Here is a 19,144-nt window from a genome sequence, read left to right as displayed (position 1 = left end):
ATGTTAGCCTGATACCGAAACAGACAATTGACGTCCAAATGCATTATATCTAATTATACAATTATTCTTCGAGCTTTATGGACAGATATAGATTAAGGAACATGGTCAATAGAGCCTATCTTCGAACTTGACCTGCCTGCAGACAAAAGACGAGTGAGTTTGTGCAAAATTTCAGCACGATTGCTTCATTATTGAAGACTGTAGCGTGATTACAACAGACAGACAGACGGACATCGTTATATCGTCTTAGAATTTCTCCCTGATCAAGAATATATATATATATATATATATATATATATATATATATATATATATATATATATATATATATATATATATATATATATATATATATATATATATATATATATATATATATATATATATATATATATATATATATATATATATATATATATATATATATATATATATATATATATATATATATATATATATATATATATATATATATATATATATATATATATATATATATATATATATATATATATATATATATATATATATATATATATATATATACTTTATATAGTCGGAAATCGATATTTCGATGTGTTACAAACGGAATGACAAACTTATTATACCCCCGTCACCATTCTATGGTGGTGGGTATAAAAATGGCGAAATTAGAAAGATAGGAGGGAAGATGCAATTGGCCACAAAAGAAAAAACAAACATTTTTTTTTGAGTTAGCCGTTATGAAATTGTTTTTACATCTTGTAAAAGAATCAACGCTTATTTGTCTAAAATATCGTTTGGGAGGAAAAAAAATATTTTTTTGCTTGTAGATAGCTCCCTATAAAATGTCTTTTTTTAAAGAAGCGGCATCTTTAGCTCAGAATCAATACCAAACTCCTTAAGGTCAAAATCTTTGGATTCAAGTAAACAATTTCTTGAGATATAAAGAAAACAGGGTAATTTAAAAAAAAATTGCCACACCAATTCTTAATACATTTAATTTTTAAATAAACAATTATTGGTATTAATTAGTACAATAATATTAATCTATAATTAATTTTATATAAATATTTATATGTTTGGATTGCGAGGTACCGTGTGATAAAATATTCTAATATCGATTATATACATGAAGAAAAAATAATAAAATCCAGATATCCAAATTCTCAAATTCCATATTTAAAGTATCGGCGGTCTGCATGAGGTAAACTGGTGGGATTATTTGAAGAATATCAACTACTTGCCGGGCTGCGGAATTTTATAGTTTCGGGCCTTTAGCTCTCTTAAAATGCACATACCATGCTTATGGGCATTCTCACATCTACAAAAATGAAATAGTATTATTTTAAAAATAAGAGTAAGAGAGTATAAAAAATATGTATAAAAATATGTAATTTTAAAATTATAGATTAGTTATATATGATTTAACTTTTTCATATTAATTTAAGATTTACTCAAACAGATTTGTTTGATTTTTTTATTGATATATTATAAAATTGGAACTTATTACCAGTACACATACACTGAAAAAAATATTGTCGTGAGATCAAAGATTTCATGTTTTTAAAATGCGAATGCAAATTTTGCTTAGCATAGAAGACGCACAGAAAAAAAGTGTCTCGTAAATTTAAGAAGATTTTTACAATAATTTATTACAAGAATTTTCCAGAATTTTAGTTCATTTTTCGTATCTTCAACGAAAATTAACTACTCGAAAGGAAATTTTACAAATTCTAAGTAGCAATCGTTTAGTTCATGGCCTACAAAATACGATGGAAATTTCCTTAAAAAATTTCTTAACTGGTAGTTAAAAATTCGTTTGTCATGCTATAAAACTACTTGTGAAATGTAAAGTATTTTCTAAATAATAAGTGCAATTTACTATAAGATATTTTTGTATGAGAAAATATTTGTTTACGAAAAATGAACTTGAAAGTGGATAGCAATTTCTTACTGACAATTCCTATAGTTAATAATTGTTGGTAAAAAATTACACAATGAAATATTTTTAGTTCACATGTAATTAAATTTATAGACATTTTCGTCAAAAATGGTAGATAACATTTCATGAAAATTTTGCAAATTTTAAGTTAAACGTTTCATCGTTCATAAACTGGTGTGCCTTTACGAATATTATTCTTAGAGTAAATTGTCAGCAGATGTGATGAACTAATGCATAGTACAGAGATCTTTATCGGAATAGTGGAATGTGATTAATGTAAAGATGATGTTACTTGAGTTTTGTTGTGTATACATGAGCGTGGGGTTGTTTTTATTTTTGTTCATTTAGTGGTTTGTGTGTGTGTGTTTGTTATTCGTTGATGGTTTTTGGCTGGATGAGGGGTTGTTTTGAATAAAGGCACATGTGTTTTTGTTGTTGTAGGAATGTTTTGGCTTTGCTTGGTTATGTTTGGCATGCTTCAGTTGTATAGTTGGCGTTGGCGTGGGCTGTTGCATCTTTTAAGTAGGTATGCAACAAGAGAATATAAAGGCATGGAATATTTTGGATTTTTGAGTCATATATTGGTGTTTGTTTATTAAACCTTTTAAATGAAAGTTATTAATATTTTATCGGTAGTTTAGAAAAAAGTTATTAAGAATATTTATGAAAATATGTTGAAATTGAAAGTGTATTGAAATTTTCATTATTCAATGTAAAAAATTAATATTCAATTCCAGATGAATTTGGAAAATTTTTCTTATATCTCAGCGTACAGTTTAGTCATAAATTGGTAAGTATTTTTTTAATATGGCTTTCTTTTAAAAAGAATATTTTTTATGTATATTATTATTTGTTAATTAATTTTTTTGGAAACAAGTTTGATGTTTTTCTTTGTTGTAAAAGCAATATTTAATTTCAGAGCAACTCCACATGGATACAAATAAAAAAATAGAGAATTGGTAAGTTTTGCTAAAAATTGGCTTTCTTTCAACTAGAATATTTACGTTTTTGTGTCCTTTTTATCATCAAAATTACAGGTTTTTAATACCTTATGTTAGCATATCTTTAATCAAATTTTTTGGAAACCAATGTTATATTTTTAATGTAAAAAACAAATATTTAATTTCAGAATAACCCCTTAAAAATTTGGAAAAATTTTTAGTACTCCTTTGCTTGTAATTTAATAGTGAATTGGTAAGGATTCCTTAACTTTCTTTTAACCCTGTACAGTCATCCTTATTTTTTGTACATTAACGTCATCCTTCGTCATTTTGACTACGGCTCATTTCAAGACACTATAATTTTCATCGTGAGCGAAAAAGTGAACCAAACTTGAATTTATTTTCTTATTCAATTTGGTTTTAAGTAGTATAACACAAAAATTCATAAAACGGTCGAATTAGTATAACTTAAATTTACCATTTCCCAATAGACTAAAATGCATTTTAAATCGAAAATGAAATTACGTGTCGTCATTTTGACGAATGATGACTGTCTAGGGTTAATCATAATATTTTTATGCATATTATTATTTTTTTCATTAGATTTTTTGGAAACCTATTTAATAATTTTAATTAATGTAAAAAATATATATTTAATTTCAGAGTAACCCAAATAAATTTGGACAACTTTTTATATTTCCCCTCAGCGTACAATTTAATAGAGAATTGGTAAGTTTTATATTAAAACTTTGTCTTTCTTTCAACAAGAATATTTATTTTATTATATCCTTCACATCGATAACAACACAGTTTTATGAGTTTATATAGAATACTTCATTATTTCTCTAATTGTTTCAGGTACAAATTTTATGAGATACGTTTTCCAAAGAAAAGTTGAATTCCTTACACCATTTGATAAAATGCCCCCAAATATGGTAAGTTACAAGCTAATATAAAGCATTAAAAACTTATATTTCATTACATGGTGTTAATTTTTAACAATTTTCATTATTGCTTCCATTTTTTTCCAGCAAGATATGTGAAAAAATTACCTACGATGAATAAAAAAAAGGATAAGTCAAAATGTCCAAACAGCGAGTTCAAATGAACTACTCTCTGTTCCACGTGATCATAATTTTTATTCACAAAAAACATTGTATTAAGAACTTTCATCATAAGTTTTTATAATAAAGTAATTTTGCTTAAAGAAAGTTTAATTTTAATGTATGAACATTTTCATAATAGTAAAACGATTTGTTGTTCCTTTAATTATTTAATTTCTCTGTACTGTGGAAGGATTGATTTAAAAATAGTTCAGTTTTCGAAATTTTAAAGAGACTGTAAACCAATTTTTATTATCGGGTTTCCCACAAAATAAGCAAGTAAACCAAAAGAATATTGACTTTTTAACTTGGTAGGGGTATATAAATCTTATGGTGTTGTAAAAATGAACTAAAATACAATGTTATAGATGAACTAAAATTTAAGAGAATTATAAACTAGACAAGTTGAAAAAAATCTTAAGGGCTAAATCATGGTCAATATTACTATAGTTTAGTTCATTTTGCAATGGAAATGGGTTCACTGTTTTTTCAGTGCGCATTTCTCTAATATAAAGTTTTTTTCCTTGTCCAAAAGTCGATAAACTTTTCAATGAAGTTATGTTGTCCTTATAATTAAGTAATTTCGCTTAAAAATGGGTATCATAACATGAAAGAAAAAATGTTTGGGCTAAGGTTAACTTGACTTTAATAATTCAGAAAAATTCTATAAACTTAATGAAATTGTCTTTAAATTTGTTGTCTTTTTGCATCTTAACTACAAAGCAAAAAATCGTTCAAATATATGACATGTTTTTCAAAACGTTATTTTAAAGACGTTTTTTACTTGAAACATAACATAATTTCTACTGGAAGTCGAGTCTTAATTTGGAAAATAAAGTTGTCGTTAACTCGTTTTTAAAGGACTTTAATAGCATATGAAGGAAAAAGCTGAAAAAGCGAAAAATTAAAATTTGCTTCCTAGAAGCAAGTACACAAAACCCAAATTTAAAAGAGAATTGTGTCTTAAAAGTATCCTTACTTGTATTCTCCGCTTCTTTGGCTCGGAATCAATACCAAATTTTTTAAAGTAAAGACAAAATCTTTGGAACGGGGCATGCTTTTTTTTCAGTGTATATTGCTATACTTACTTTTCGGCAACTCCAGAATTTTCTTCGTTGCATACTTTAACAATTTCTTCCATATCGTCTTTGCCCTCAGAAAACATCATTCCCAACATATCGACAGCCTTTTCGGGATCCATTGTTGTTGAACCTTCGCCAATCTGGTATGGAATTAAGTTAATTGTACATAAATATTATATATACACAGAAAAATTATTATCGAAAATATTCCAATCGAAATTTTAATTGAATTTAAAACAAATCAATAAAAAACATTTATTGATTCATATAATATTGTAAGTAAAACAAAAAGCAATCCCACAAATTAGTTGTATCAATTAATTTTCCAGAGATCTTCCGTCCATTTTTTTCAAATTCAGATGAAGGAGCATTGAACATTTAAATTTTGTACAATTAAATGTCGGAAAAAATAATAGAAAAAATAAAATAAACAAAAATAATAACCAATGGAAATAATATTAAAAATTTCCGTTATTCGGAAATTTGTTCCTTTCGAACAATGGAAATTTGTTCCTATGTCTCTGTGGAATCAAATTTCCATCCATATATATAATTTTTCATCTCAAGTGATGATAAGGACAGCCTGTGATTGCATTTTTATGGTGTCAAACAAATTAGATCATTTTGGAAGCTCCTTTGGAATCTCTTTTGGACCCAAAATTTACTTAATTTTGACCCAACACGAAAATTAAAATTTTTATTTCTATTGTAAATTTTGTCAATATTTTATTTTTATAGACAATTTTGTCAAAATTTTATTTCTTTTTATTTATTTCTATAGAAAATGTGGGCAAAATTTTATTTCTATAGAAAATTTTGTTAAAATTTTATTTCTATAAAAAAATTTGCCAAAGTTTTATTTCTATAGAAAATTTTGCCAAAATTATATTTCTAAAGAAATTTTTGACAAAATTTTATTTGTATAGAAAATTTTGATAAAATTTTATTTGTATAGAAAATTTTGTCAACATTTTATTTCAATAGAAAATTTTGTCAATATTTTATTTGAATAGAAAATTTTGTCAAAATTTTGTTTCTATAGAAAATTTTGTAAACATTTTATTTGTATAGAAAATTTTGTCAAAATTTTGTTTCTAAAAAAATGTAAAAGAAAAAAATTTTGTTTGCTGTCAAAATTTTATTCCTATAAAACATTAAGTTCCTCTTAGTTGGAGGCGAATATTTTTGCCAAAATTTTATTTCTATAGAAAATTTTGCCAACATTTTATTTCTATAGCAAAATTTTGCCAAAATTATATTTCTATAGAAAATTTTGACAAAATTTTATTTGTATAGAAAATTTTTACAAAATTTTATTTGAATAGAAAATTTTGTCAATATTTTATTTCAATAGAAAATTTTGTCAACATTTTATTTCCATAGAAAATTTTGTCAAAATTTTATTTGTATAGAAAATTTTGACAAAATTTTATTTGAATAGAATTTTGTCAAAATTTTGTTTCTAAAAAAATTTAAAAAAAAATTTAAAAAAAATTTTATTTGCAGTCAAAATTTTATTCCTATAAAAAATTAAGTTCCTCTTACTTGGAGGCGAATATTTTGCAAAATTTACAATTGAACTAGGTTAGGTTAGGTTAGGTTAGATTAAAGTAGCAGCCCGATTAACTTTCAGACCCAGAATATATATAAATATATATATTAAATACTCACCAATTCAAATTCCTTCATTAAACAATGGCGGAAACATTTTGAATTTTGATGTGGATTTTCATCATTTTTAATCATTTGTTTAATGTGTTCTGAAAAACAAATTATAAAGAATGAGATTGAATAAAATAATCGATAAATTTTTTTCTAGCACGATAACATGAGCGAGCCTTCAATAATGCCGAGAAATAATGCCCACACATATAAAATTGTACCAACAACAAGTGTATACGGACTTAAGTTTGCCCGGGCCCAATCTTAAATACACAATACCATGAATCAAATAACATTTGATAAAATCTGGAAATTTTACTTTCAGTTTTATGCAATTTACATGATCAGTGCATCTTCTATACCCTAACGAGGTGAATATATGGAGGCCTTACCAAATGGACCGATAAAAACTAAATCGAAAACCTGAAAACCCTACAGACCCAAAATCGGTGGGCGGGTTTAGAAGGGGGATATATCAAAATCAATATTTTCGGAACACCTAGGTTAGGTTAGGTGGCAGCCTGATGTATCAGGTTCACTTAGACTATTCAGTCCATTGTGATACCACATTCACCCAGAGAATGAATATGATCACCTCAAACATGTTTCAAGAGCAAAATATTATTTTTGGATGGTGACCATGTAACATGTTTGTCGCAAAAATGTTGTTTTCTCGGCAAGCATAACATGCTTTCCGAAAACAGATACATAATTTCGCAGAAAATAACATTGTTGCAGCGAACATGTTACATGGTCACGATCCAAAAATAACATTTTGGTCTTGAAACATGTTTGAGGTGATCATATTCCTTCTCTGGGTGTTGGTGAACTTCTCTCTAATCACTGAGTGCTGCCCGATTCCATGTTAAGCTCAATGACAAGGGACCTCCTTTTTATAGCCGAGTCCGAACGGCGTTCCACATTGCAGTGAAACCACTTAGAGAAGATTTGAAACCCTCAGAAATGTCACCAGCATTACTGAGGTGGGATAATCCACCGCTGAAAAACTTTTTGGTGTTCGGTCGAAGCAGGAATCGAACCCACGACCTTGGGCATGCTAACCATTGCACCACGATGGCTCCCTTCGGAACACCTATTTATGGTCCTAAAAAACCTCTAGATTTCAAATGTCAGGCGAATTGGACAAAAAAAGTCGAGAGATCGGTCTACGAGTATGTGGGGGCTGTACCAAAACATGGACCGATGCACACCGTTTGCTGAAAACCTATTTATGGTCCTAAAAAACCTCTAGATTTCAAATTTCAGGCAAATTGGGTAAAAACTACGATTTATTTATTTTATTTATTTATTTATGTATTGATTGATTTCGTAAAGCTAGTACAACAAGATCTTAAATCTTATAATTGAAAGTACCAGCTTATCATATTTCAAATGTTATATGTAGCAAACAAAATAAAAATGTATAAATTATATTAAAACATATTAACATAATATAATAAAAAAAGTGTATAAAATATTTAAAAATAAACATTTTTAATTTTAAATAATATATATTATTTTCTTTAAGTAAATGTTTTCAAACGATTTCAAGAAGCTCAAGAAGAAAAATCGGGAGATCGGTCTATATGGGGGCTATAGCAAACAATAGACTGATGGTTAGGTGGCAGTCCATTGTGATACCACAGTGGTGAACTTCTCTCTTATCAGTGAGTGCTCCCGATTCCATGTTAAGCTCAATGACAAGGGACCTTTTTTTATAGCCGAGTCCGAACGGCGTTCCACATTGCAGTGAAACTACTTAGAGAAGCTTTGAAACACTCAGAAATGGATTATCGCACCTCAGCATTACTGAGGCTGAAAAACTTTTTGTTGTTCGGTCGAAGCAGGAATCGAACCCACGACCTTGTGTATGCAAGGCGGGTAACCATTCCACCACGGTGGCTCCCTGACTAATGCACACCATATTTGACACACCTATTTACGGTCTTAAAATACCTCTAGGTTTCCAATTACAGGAAAAGCGGATAGAAACTATGGCTTCTACACTGAAAAAACAGTGAACCCACCAGGAAGAAAACTTTCGGTTAATTTTAGAAAATTTTGAATATTTGTAGAAAATTTTAACTAAACAGTATTACAAACGTTGGCATCACGCCGATGTCATAAAAATAAGTAAATATTTTTCGACAAATTCAAGAAAATTTATTAGACATAACTAAGTTTTTTCAATTGTTAAAGAAAATTTTGTAGTTTGAAGGAAAAACTTGGAGTTCAAAATTGCAAGAATGTCTTTAGTGACATACGAAGTTTATGATGGACGCATTTTTGGTAAAATTTACAAATTTAAAGAAATTCTGAACTATTTTGTGGAAGACGCGAATTTAGTTAATCTTTATGCTTCATTTGAGTATATCTTTTTCCTCGGTTTTAGTTAATTTAACTAACGTACACAAAAAATTATTAGAGAAAAGAAAACTTTCTCCAAACATAATAATTCTAAGAACTAAAATAAAGTTAAATTGGCTTTAGTGAAATAGAGAGTTCACTTTTTTTGAGTGTAGAAGCCCAAGAAGTAAAATCGGGAGATCGGTCTATATTGGGTCTATACCAAAACATGGACCGATAGGCACCATTTTGGGCACACATATTTATGGTCTTAAAATTCATCTAGATTTTCAATTTCTGGCAAATCGGATAGAAAATACGGTCTCTAGAGCCTAAGACCCCAAATCGGGAGTTCGGTTTATATGGGGACTATATCAAAACCTGGACCGATATAGCCCATCTTCGAACTTGACCTGCCAGCAGACAAAAGACGAGTTTGTGCGAATTTTCAGAACCATTGCTTCATTATTGAAGACTGTAGCGTGATTACAACAGACAGACATACGGATATGGTTATATCGTCTTAGAATTTCTCCCTGATCGAGAGTATATATACTGGGGATCTATCGGATAATTGATTATTCGAATTTTGGCATAAAAATCCAGAAAAATGAAAATCGATTACTAACCTAAAAATAATCACAAAATCGATTTTAGATTTTCGATTTTCAACGATTTCTTAGTTTTGACTATCAAAAATCGATTTTAATGTTTTCCTATTCATTGGTTTCAATTGAATTGAAAAATACCTAGATGTGGGGAAAAGCCCACATATTTCTTAATTTTTTTTATCAATAAAAATCCAGTACCAATAAAAAGTTCAAATTTGATTAACCCTTTCACTACCAAATGTTTTCAATTTTGTCGAATTTATACTGGTCTTTCATTATTTGGAGAAATGCGAAATAAAGAATTATTAAATATCCGTACATGTTTTTAACATTTTAAATATAAATATTAAAATAATTAAATACATGTTTTTCTACAACACTATTTTTTGTTTTTCTTACCAACTGGTGCTTGTAACACTCGTAAAAAGATAAACAGATTTCATAAATTCGAATATAATCATTATTTCTATGGAATTCGATTACGAAAAATCGAATATTCGAATTTTGATTGGCAAAAATAGTTGAAAATCGATTTTTGATTAAAAGTCAATCAACGAAAAATCGAAAAAATCGATTATTGGTTTGCACTATATATCCCTAATATATACATTATATAGTCGGAAATAGATATTTCGATGTGTTACAAACGAAATGACAAACTTATTACACCCCCATCACCATTCTATGGTGGTGGGTATAATTAACTAAAGCAAAGAAAAAGACATTGGCACAAAATCATGACCACTTTAACCATGCTTACTATTTTTGGGAATAATACGAAATTGTTATTATTGAACTTGTGTGTGTGTATGGTCATTGAACTTTATACCCACGTTTAGTTCATAAAATGTTTGAGACATTAAGTATTAATTAAAATAAATAATAAATAATTAAAAAAAATTAATTAAAAATTTCATTGGGCTGTGGAAAATGTTTGAAGAAACAAGTATATACGGCCGTAAGTTCGGCCAGGCCGAATCTTATGTACCCTCCACCATGGATTGCGTAGAAACTTCTACGAAAGACTGACATCCACAATCGAATTAATTGGGTTGTGGTATCTTAAAACTTCTTAACATCGTTATCTAAATTGTGAGTTAGTCCATACATTTTTTGTCTAATATATACCACATTAGACAAAAAAGGTATGTATAGGTAAGTCTACAAATAATTACGAATCGATATGGACTTTTGCACGGTACGTAGAGAGCCAGAATTAAAATATGGGGGTCGCTTATATGGGGGCTATATACAATTATGAACTTGATATGGACCAATTTTTGTGTGATTGGGGATCGATTTATCTGAGGGCTATATATAACTATAGACCGATAAGGACCTAGTTAGGCATGGTTGTTAACGGCCATATACTAGCACAATGTACCAAATTTCAATTGACTCGGATGAAATTTGCTCCTCCAAGTGGCTCCAAAACCAAATCTCGGGATCGGTTTATATGGGGGCTATATATGATTATGGACTGATATGGACCACTTTTGGCATGGTTGTTAAATATCATACACTACCACCACATAAATATGGACCGATGTGGACCAATTTTTGCATGGTCATTAGAAACCATATACTAACACCATGTACAAAATTTTAGCCGGGTCGGATAAAATTTGCTTCTCTTAGAGGTTCCGCAAGCCAAATCGGGGGATGGGTTTATATGGGGGCTATATATAATTATGGACCGATGTGGACCAATTTTTGCATGGTTGTTAGAGACCATATACCAACACCATGTACCAAATTTCAGCCGGATCGGATGAAATTTGCTTCTCTTAGAGGTTCCGCAAGCCAAATCGGTGGATGGGTTTATATGGGGGCTATATATAATTATGGACCGATGTGGACCAATTTTTGCATGGTTGTTAGAGACCATATGCTGACACCATGTACCAAATTTCAACCGGATCGGACGGAATTTGCTTCTCTTAGAGGCTCCGCAAGCCAAATCTGGGGATCGGTTTATATTGGGGTTATATATAATTATGGACCGATATGGACCAATTTTGGCATGGTCATTAGAAACCATATACTAACACCATGTACCAAATTTCAGCAGGATCGGATGAAATTTGCTTCTCTTAGAGGTTCCGCAAGCCAAATCGGGGGATCGGTTTATATGGGGGTTATATATAAATATGGACCGATGTGTACCAATTTTTGCATGGTCATTAGAAATCATATACTAACACCATGTACAAAATTTTAGCCGGGTCGGATGAAATTTGCTTCTCTAAAAGGCTCCGCAAGCCAAATCGGGGGATCGGTTTATATGGGGGCTATATATAATTATGGACCGATGTGGACCAATTTTTGCATGGTTGGTAGAGACCAAATGCTGACACCATGTACCAAATTTCAGCCGGATCGGATGAAATTTGCTTCTCTTAGAGGATCGGCAAGCCAAATTTGGGGGTCCGTTTATATGGGGGCTATACGTAAAAGTTAACCGATATGGCCCAATTGCAATACCATTCGACCTACATCAATAACAACTACTTGTGCCAAGTTTCAAGTCGATAGCTTGTTTCGTTCGGAAATTAGCGTGATTTCAACAGACGGACGGACGGATAGACATGCTCAAATCGACTCAGAATTGGGGTCTTAGAGCAATATTTCGATGTGTTACAAACGGAATGACAAAGTTAATATACACCCATCCTATGGTGGAGGGTATAAAAATAATAAAATTTAAACAGATATTTTTTATACCCTAAACCACATAGTGGTTTGGGTATAATAAGTTTGATCGGCCAAAAAATGTGCCTACCAGAAATATTGATTTTAGATAATAAAATATATACCGATCGACTCAGAATTACCTCCTGAGTCGATCTAGCGCTTGGTGTCCGTCCGTCTGTCCATGTATTTGTTGTTCACAGGATTCCGGTCGCAATTATTAACCGATTTGGTACAGGGAGTTTTTTGGGAACAAGGACGAACGCTATTGAATTTGGAAGAAATCGGATTAAATTTAGATATAGCTCCCATATATATGTATCGCCCGATTTCGACAAATGGGTTGCGTTTGTTTTCAAACGGATCGTCACCAAATTTGGCAAAAAGTAATCTTTTTCATCGTTCTTCAAGTCTGCAAAATTTCATCTAAATCGGTTCAGATTTAGATATAGCTCCCATATATATGTATCGCCCGATTTTCCCAAATTTGGCCATAAAAACCATATTTATTAAGCGATCTTACTCAAACTTGGCTTACTCTAATCTTTTATGGTACTGACAATATGTGCCAAAAATAATCGAAATCGGTTCAGATTTAGATATAGCGCCCATACATATGTATCGCCCGATTTTGCCAAATTTGGCCGTAAACCCCTTATTTATCAACCGATAGTCCTCAAAGTTGGCTAAATATAATATTCTATACCTCTAACTGTATGTGCGCAATTTCATCAAAATCGGTTCAGATTTAGATATAGCTCCCATATATATGTATCGCCCGATTTTGCCAAATTTGGCCCTAAAACCCTTATTTATCAACCGATCGTAACCAAGGTTGGCTAAATGTAATCTTCTATAGCACTAACTGTATGTGCAAAATTTCATCGAAATCGGTTCAAATTTAGATATAGCTCTCATATACATGTATCGCCCGATGTTGAAAAATTTGCCCCTAACAACCTTATTTTTGATCATAGGGGCCTCATTTATTAACTGATCGTACTCAAATTTTACACAAAGTGACCTTCTGTGGTATCAATCATACTATACAAATTGGTTCAGATTTAGATATAGGTCCCATATATATGCATCGCTCGATTTTGTCATATTTGGCCATAATACTCTTATTTATTAAGCTATGTTATTCGAATTTCAAATTTTGATGTACTAGCTGATCGTATTTAGACTTACATGTAGTTCTTACATAAATCTATTGCCCTATTTGCAGAAATTTGGTTTTATTACCCACAACTAATTGACCGATTTCCTCTTTTTTAATAATGGACTCAATATTAGTGGCATACTAACTCTTTTGTTGCAAAATAAACTATAGCTCCTAATATTAGACATTTCTGCTCAGATTGTGACAAGACACCCATAAACATGTACCTCCCCTTTATATTCTCCAAAACCTATACCAATGATACCCCACAAAGGCTTATATTTACTAATTCAGTAGGGGTGGTTTAGGGTATGATATAGTCGGCCCCGCCCGACTTTCTACTTTACTCACTTGTTTTTTTAATAAAAATAAGTTAAATTTATCGTTAGCTTAACTACGTACTTTTTCAGTGCATTAAGTGCATACGCTGCATATGAGGCAGACAGAGAGAATGATAATACAATAGAACGAAACTGTGAAGCGAAACTGCGTCAGTAGGTGGCAGGCGGCGCTTCTCTCAAATATTATACAGTTTGCGTCGGCGTCACCCAGTTCAGTTCTCTGACGGCTTTACGGAACGTAAGGAAAATAGGATTTAGAACCTATTTTGTAGTAACAAATGTTCTTTTTTTATAAATGTTTTCATTCCATTAAATTTTTTGGCAGACAATTTGAAATTATAACCGCCAAAGACATCGGCAGTTATAATTTAAAATTAAATAAAGAATTTATCAAAACAGCGCTTCGAACGCAACGTCGGTAATACCAAAGCTGCAGGCATTGTGCGACATCTATACGGTTAGGTTAGGTTAGGTTAGGTTAGGTGGCAGCCCGATGTATCGGCTCACTTAGACTATTCAGTCCATTGTGATACCACATTGGTGAACTTCTCTCTTATCACTGAGTGCTGCCCGATTCCATGTTAAGCTCAATGATAAGACCCTCCTTTTTATAGCCGAGTCCGAACGGCATTCCACATTGCAGTGAAACTACTTAGAGAAGCTTTGAAACCCTCAGAAATGTCACCAGCATTACTGAGGTGGGATAATCCACCGCTGAAAAACTTTTTGGTGTTCGGTCGAAGCAGGAATCGAACCCACGACCTTGTGTATGCAAGGCGGGCATGCCTCCCTCTATACGGTTGACATTTGTTTTCTTCGCAGAAGAGAACTTTTCGTCCTCTTGTATTTTCATTTCCTCTGTGGCAGCCCAATATTGTCATGTCCCGATTTCTAGAGTACGACATTGTCTGCATTCTTGAATGAACGAAGCAGGAATACGTTTAAATCTTGTAAGCAATTATTCAAGTTCGATTTCGATCTACGCCAGAGAACGGTTGCGATCTACCGCAACCGACCAGTGTATTTAGTAAACACCAATATTTCCAATCTTAAAACACCAATATCCAATGCAACCGACGTAGTAAAGCAATCACACAAATTGGTTACCCATATCTCAGCAGTTTAGTATTCTCTTATTTGGTACTCTCTCAATTCTCTTGAGCTAATGCCAACTGCTGGTAATTGTTGTTGTTGAGTGCAATCACACTTAAGTGCCACACTCGTTTTTTTTTTACCGAGCGTTGTTTGGTTACGATGTCGATTGGTTTAAGATTGCAAGACACTGCATACGAACATTGTTATAAACTAATGGTGTTTTTATTCTCGCATTTGTATCAATGTAAAAGATCGCATGGTAATTGGTGTCTTACTCACTGTCACCGACATTTTGTGGGTAAGATTGCAATACGAATCTACGCCTAGATACCAAAAAAAAATTCATTAAAATTGAGCCAACGACCTTTTGTTTTTAATTGGTTCAACGAAACCTTTTCACTAACACAATGAAATTATTCCTAAATAGTAGGAAAAGTTTCGTTGTTTAACAACGAAGAAAAATATCGTTATATTTACGATTTTTTTCGTTGGCTCAACTTCAATGACACATTTCGTTGATATGATGACAACGCTTTTCCCAACAGTGTATAAAGTGTCATATACACACAAAGAAATTTTCATTAAAATTTAGGCAACGAACATTTTGCATTGATATGACGAAATATTTTGATTAATACAATGAAAATATTCGTTAATAGTACGAAACGCAGTAGGAAAAAGGAAATTTCATTATAACAACGAAAAATTTCGTTGTATTTATTAACGAATTTGTTTTATCAACTCATTTTTAATGACACATTTCGTTTATATAAGGAAACTTTTTTTAGCAGTGTATATAAATGGTTCTTGAGTTAGAACTACTTCTACACCCACTTTCATCAAGAGAACTTTTATGACAGTCTTTGTAGCCTTACAATGGCCCAATTCGAAACTTACCTCGGTCAGGTTTCGGGTCACAATTTTCGGCAAATGGTTCTAAAGCATCCACTAACTCATCTGAGGTCATACCAAACTCGTCCTCATCATCATCAGCCTATTAGAAAATAAAATTTTAAGGTTAAAAATACATTTAATTAATGGGAACTGAACAAGGTTTCAATTTATTTTCTTACATAGGCTAATACAATCAGACTCAAACAAATAATTAATTTTGAACAAAACTGCATTGTAACACTTTTTATTTAAAAAAAGTGCAAATGATTGAAATTGACTTTTCTTGTTTCTATTTGAAATCTTTGATAATTTCTGCTGTGGTCACAAATGATGTTCAAAACTGAATGACTGTGAATTGATTTGACAGGAAATTTATATCAATAAAGTATTCGTGTTAAGCGAACAATTTATTAATTGTTCTAAAATTGAATCAGATAATCGGTCAACATGTAAAAAAACATGTTCCCGATAAATATAGATAAACATGCATTTTTAAATCTCTATGTATTTCCTAGAGAAGATGTTCATCGGAGAGGAATGTTTGAATACCGTAAATTATAAAATTAAGGCATTAACATCATAGGCATACACGGGAAAAAAGATCACATTTAAAAGCAGCTAACTCTAAATCTCAACCGATTTTGACTAAATTTGATATGTATACACTCTCAAAAAATCGCCTAACATTTATTCAAAATCATAATCTGTTTCAAGCATATATATTTTCGAAATTTTTTCAAACAAAAATTGGAACCAATTAAAAAATTAATTGACAGTCAATTAAAAAATTAAATGATCCAATTAAAAAAATATTTGATACTATTAATTATACCCACCACCATAGAATGGTGACGGGGGTATAATAAGTTTGTCATTTCATTTGTAACACATCAAAATATCGATTTCCGACCATATAAAGTATATATATTCTTGATCAGGGAGAAATTCTAAGACGATATAACCATGTCCGTATGTCCGTCTGTCTGTTGTAATTACGCTACAGTCTTCAATAATGGAGCGTTCGTCCTGAAATTTGGCACAGATTCGTCTTTTGCTTGCAGGCAGGTCAAGTACGAAGATGGGCTATATCGGTCCAAGTTTTGACATAGTCCCCATATAAACCGACCTCTCGATTTGGAGTCTTGAGCTTATAAAAACTGTAGTTTTTAATCAATTTGCCTGAAATTGGAAATCTTTAGTTTAGGACCATCAAAAAGTGTACCGAAAATGGTGCCTATCGGTCCATGTTTTGGTATAGCCCGTTCTCCCAATTTTACTTTTTGGGCTTGTTAAACCGTAATTTTTATCCTATTTGCCTAAAATTGTAAATATACTGAAATTTTAGACTCAAACAAGTATATACGGCCGTAAGTTCGGCCAGGCCGAAGCTTATGTACCCTCCATCATGGATTGCGTAGAAACTTCTTCTAAACACTGCCATCCACAATCGAATTACTTAAGTTGCGGTAACGCTTGCCGATGGCAAGGTATCTTAAAACCTCCTAACACCATCTTCTAAATTGTATGTAAGTCCATACGTGGTATATATTAAATCAAAAAAGAGCGATCCAATACGTATATAATTCAGTTTGACAAAGTAGACATAAAATTTTGACAAAATTTTCTACAAAAATAAAATTTTAACAAAATTTTCTATAGAAATAAAATTTTCACAAAATTTTCTATAGAAATAAACTTTTGACAAAATTTTGTATAGAAATAAAATCTTGGTAGATTATTTTTGGCTCGAGTGGCAACCATGATTATGAACCGAATAAAATTTGAACAAAATTTTCTATAGAAATAAAATTTTGACAATGATGAAAATTTTATTATGAACCGAATAAAATTTTAACAAAATTTTCTCTAGAAATAAAATTTTGACAAAATTTTCTATAGAAATAAAATTTTGACAAAATTTTCTATAGAAATAAAATTTTGGTAGACTATTTTTGGCTCTAGTGGCAACCATGATTATGAACCGATATGGACCAATTTTTGTGTGATTGGACCAATTTTGGTATGGTTGTTAGCGACCATATACTAACACCACGTTCCTAATTTGAACCGGATCGGATGAATTTTGCTCCTCCAAGAGGCTCCGGAGGTCAAATCTGGAGAACGTTTTATATGGGGGCTATATATAATTATGGACCGATATTGACCAATTCTGGCACGCTTGTTAAAGATCATATACTAACACCATGTTCCAAATTACAACTGGATTGGATGAAATTTGCTTCTCTTGGAGACTTCGCAAGCCAAATCTGGGGATCGGTTTATATGGGGGCTATATATAATTATGGACCGATATGGACCAATTTTTGCATGGTTGTTAGAGAACATATACCAACATCATGTACCAAATTTCAGCCGGATCGGATGAAATATACTTCTCTTGGAGGCTCCACAAGCCAAATCTGGGGATCGGTTTATATGGGGGCTATATATAATTATGGACCGATATGGACCAATTTTTGCATGGTTGTTAGAGAACATATACCAACATCATGTACCAAATTTCAGCCGGATCGAATGAAATTTTCTTCTCTTTGAGGCTCCGCCAAATCTGGGGATCGGTTTATATGGGGGCTATATATAATTATGGACCGATATGGACCAATTTTTGCATGGTTGTTAGAGACCATATACCAACGTCATGTACCAAATTTCAGCCGGATCGGATGAAATATACTTCTCTTAGAGGCTCCACAAGCCAAATCTGGGGATCGGTTTATATGGGGGCTATATATAATTATGGACCGATATGGACCAATTTTTGCATGGTTGTTAGAGACCATATACCAACACCATGTACCAAGTTTCAGCCGGATCGGATGAAATATGCTTCTGTTAGAGGCTCCACAAGCCAAATCTGAGGGTCCCTCTATATGGGGGCTATACGTAAAAGTGGACCGATATGGCCCATTTTCAATACCATCCGACCTACATCGATAACAACGACTTGTGCCAAGTTTCAAGTCGATAGCTTGTTTCGTTCGGAAGTTAGCGTGATTTCAACAGACGGACGGACGGACGGACATGCTTAGATCGACTCAGAATTTCACCACGACCCAGAATATATATACTTTATGGGGTCTTAGAGCAGTATTTCGATGTGTTACAAACGGAATGACAAAGTTAATATACCCCCATCCTATGATGGAGGGTATAAAAAGTATATACGGCCGTAAGTTCGGCCAGGCCGAATCTTATGTACCCTCCACCATGGATTGCATAGAAACTTGTACTAAAGACTGTCATCCACAATCGAAGTAAGTGGGTTGCGGTA

General features: G+C 31.8%; 1 protein-coding gene across 1 annotated transcript; it reads right to left on the bottom strand.

The window, feature by feature from the left end:
• Positions 1–942: 942 nt before the first annotated feature.
• Positions 943–16,199, bottom strand: Obp19b (Odorant-binding protein 19b). The gene is made up of 5 exons (XM_075301143.1): positions 16,032–16,199; positions 15,856–15,952; positions 6,722–6,810; positions 5,057–5,190; positions 943–1,303 (listed from the first exon to the last, which is right to left on the bottom strand). Exons 1-5 carry the CDS (start codon positions 16,083–16,085, stop codon positions 1,219–1,221), a joined length of 459 nt encoding a protein of 152 aa, XP_075157258.1. The 5' UTR covers positions 16,086–16,199; the 3' UTR covers positions 943–1,218.
• Positions 16,200–19,144: the final 2,945 nt, after the last annotated feature.

This window comes from Haematobia irritans, chromosome 3, assembly GCF_050003625.1.
Source record: "Haematobia irritans isolate KBUSLIRL chromosome 3, ASM5000362v1, whole genome shotgun sequence".
NCBI classification, from domain to species: domain Eukaryota; kingdom Metazoa; phylum Arthropoda; class Insecta; order Diptera; family Muscidae; genus Haematobia; species Haematobia irritans.
This window is presented reverse-complemented; position numbering and strand designations above follow the sequence as displayed.

What these genes read in the sequence shown, in the direction of transcription:
- Obp19b (XM_075301143.1), bottom strand. Translation starts at nt 16,085, where the DNA reads ATGCAGTTTTGTTCAAAATTAATTATTTGTTTGAGTCTGATTGTATTA. An exon ending in GTCTGATTGTATTAGCCTAT is followed by an intron (nt 15,953 to 16,031) that starts GTAAGAAAATAA and finishes ATTTTCTAATAG; the next exon opens with GCTGATGATGATGAGGACGA. An exon ending in TAATGAAGGAATTTGAATTG is followed by an intron (nt 5,191 to 6,721) that starts GTGAGTATTTAA and finishes ATTCCATACCAG; the next exon opens with ATTGGCGAAGGTTCAACAAC.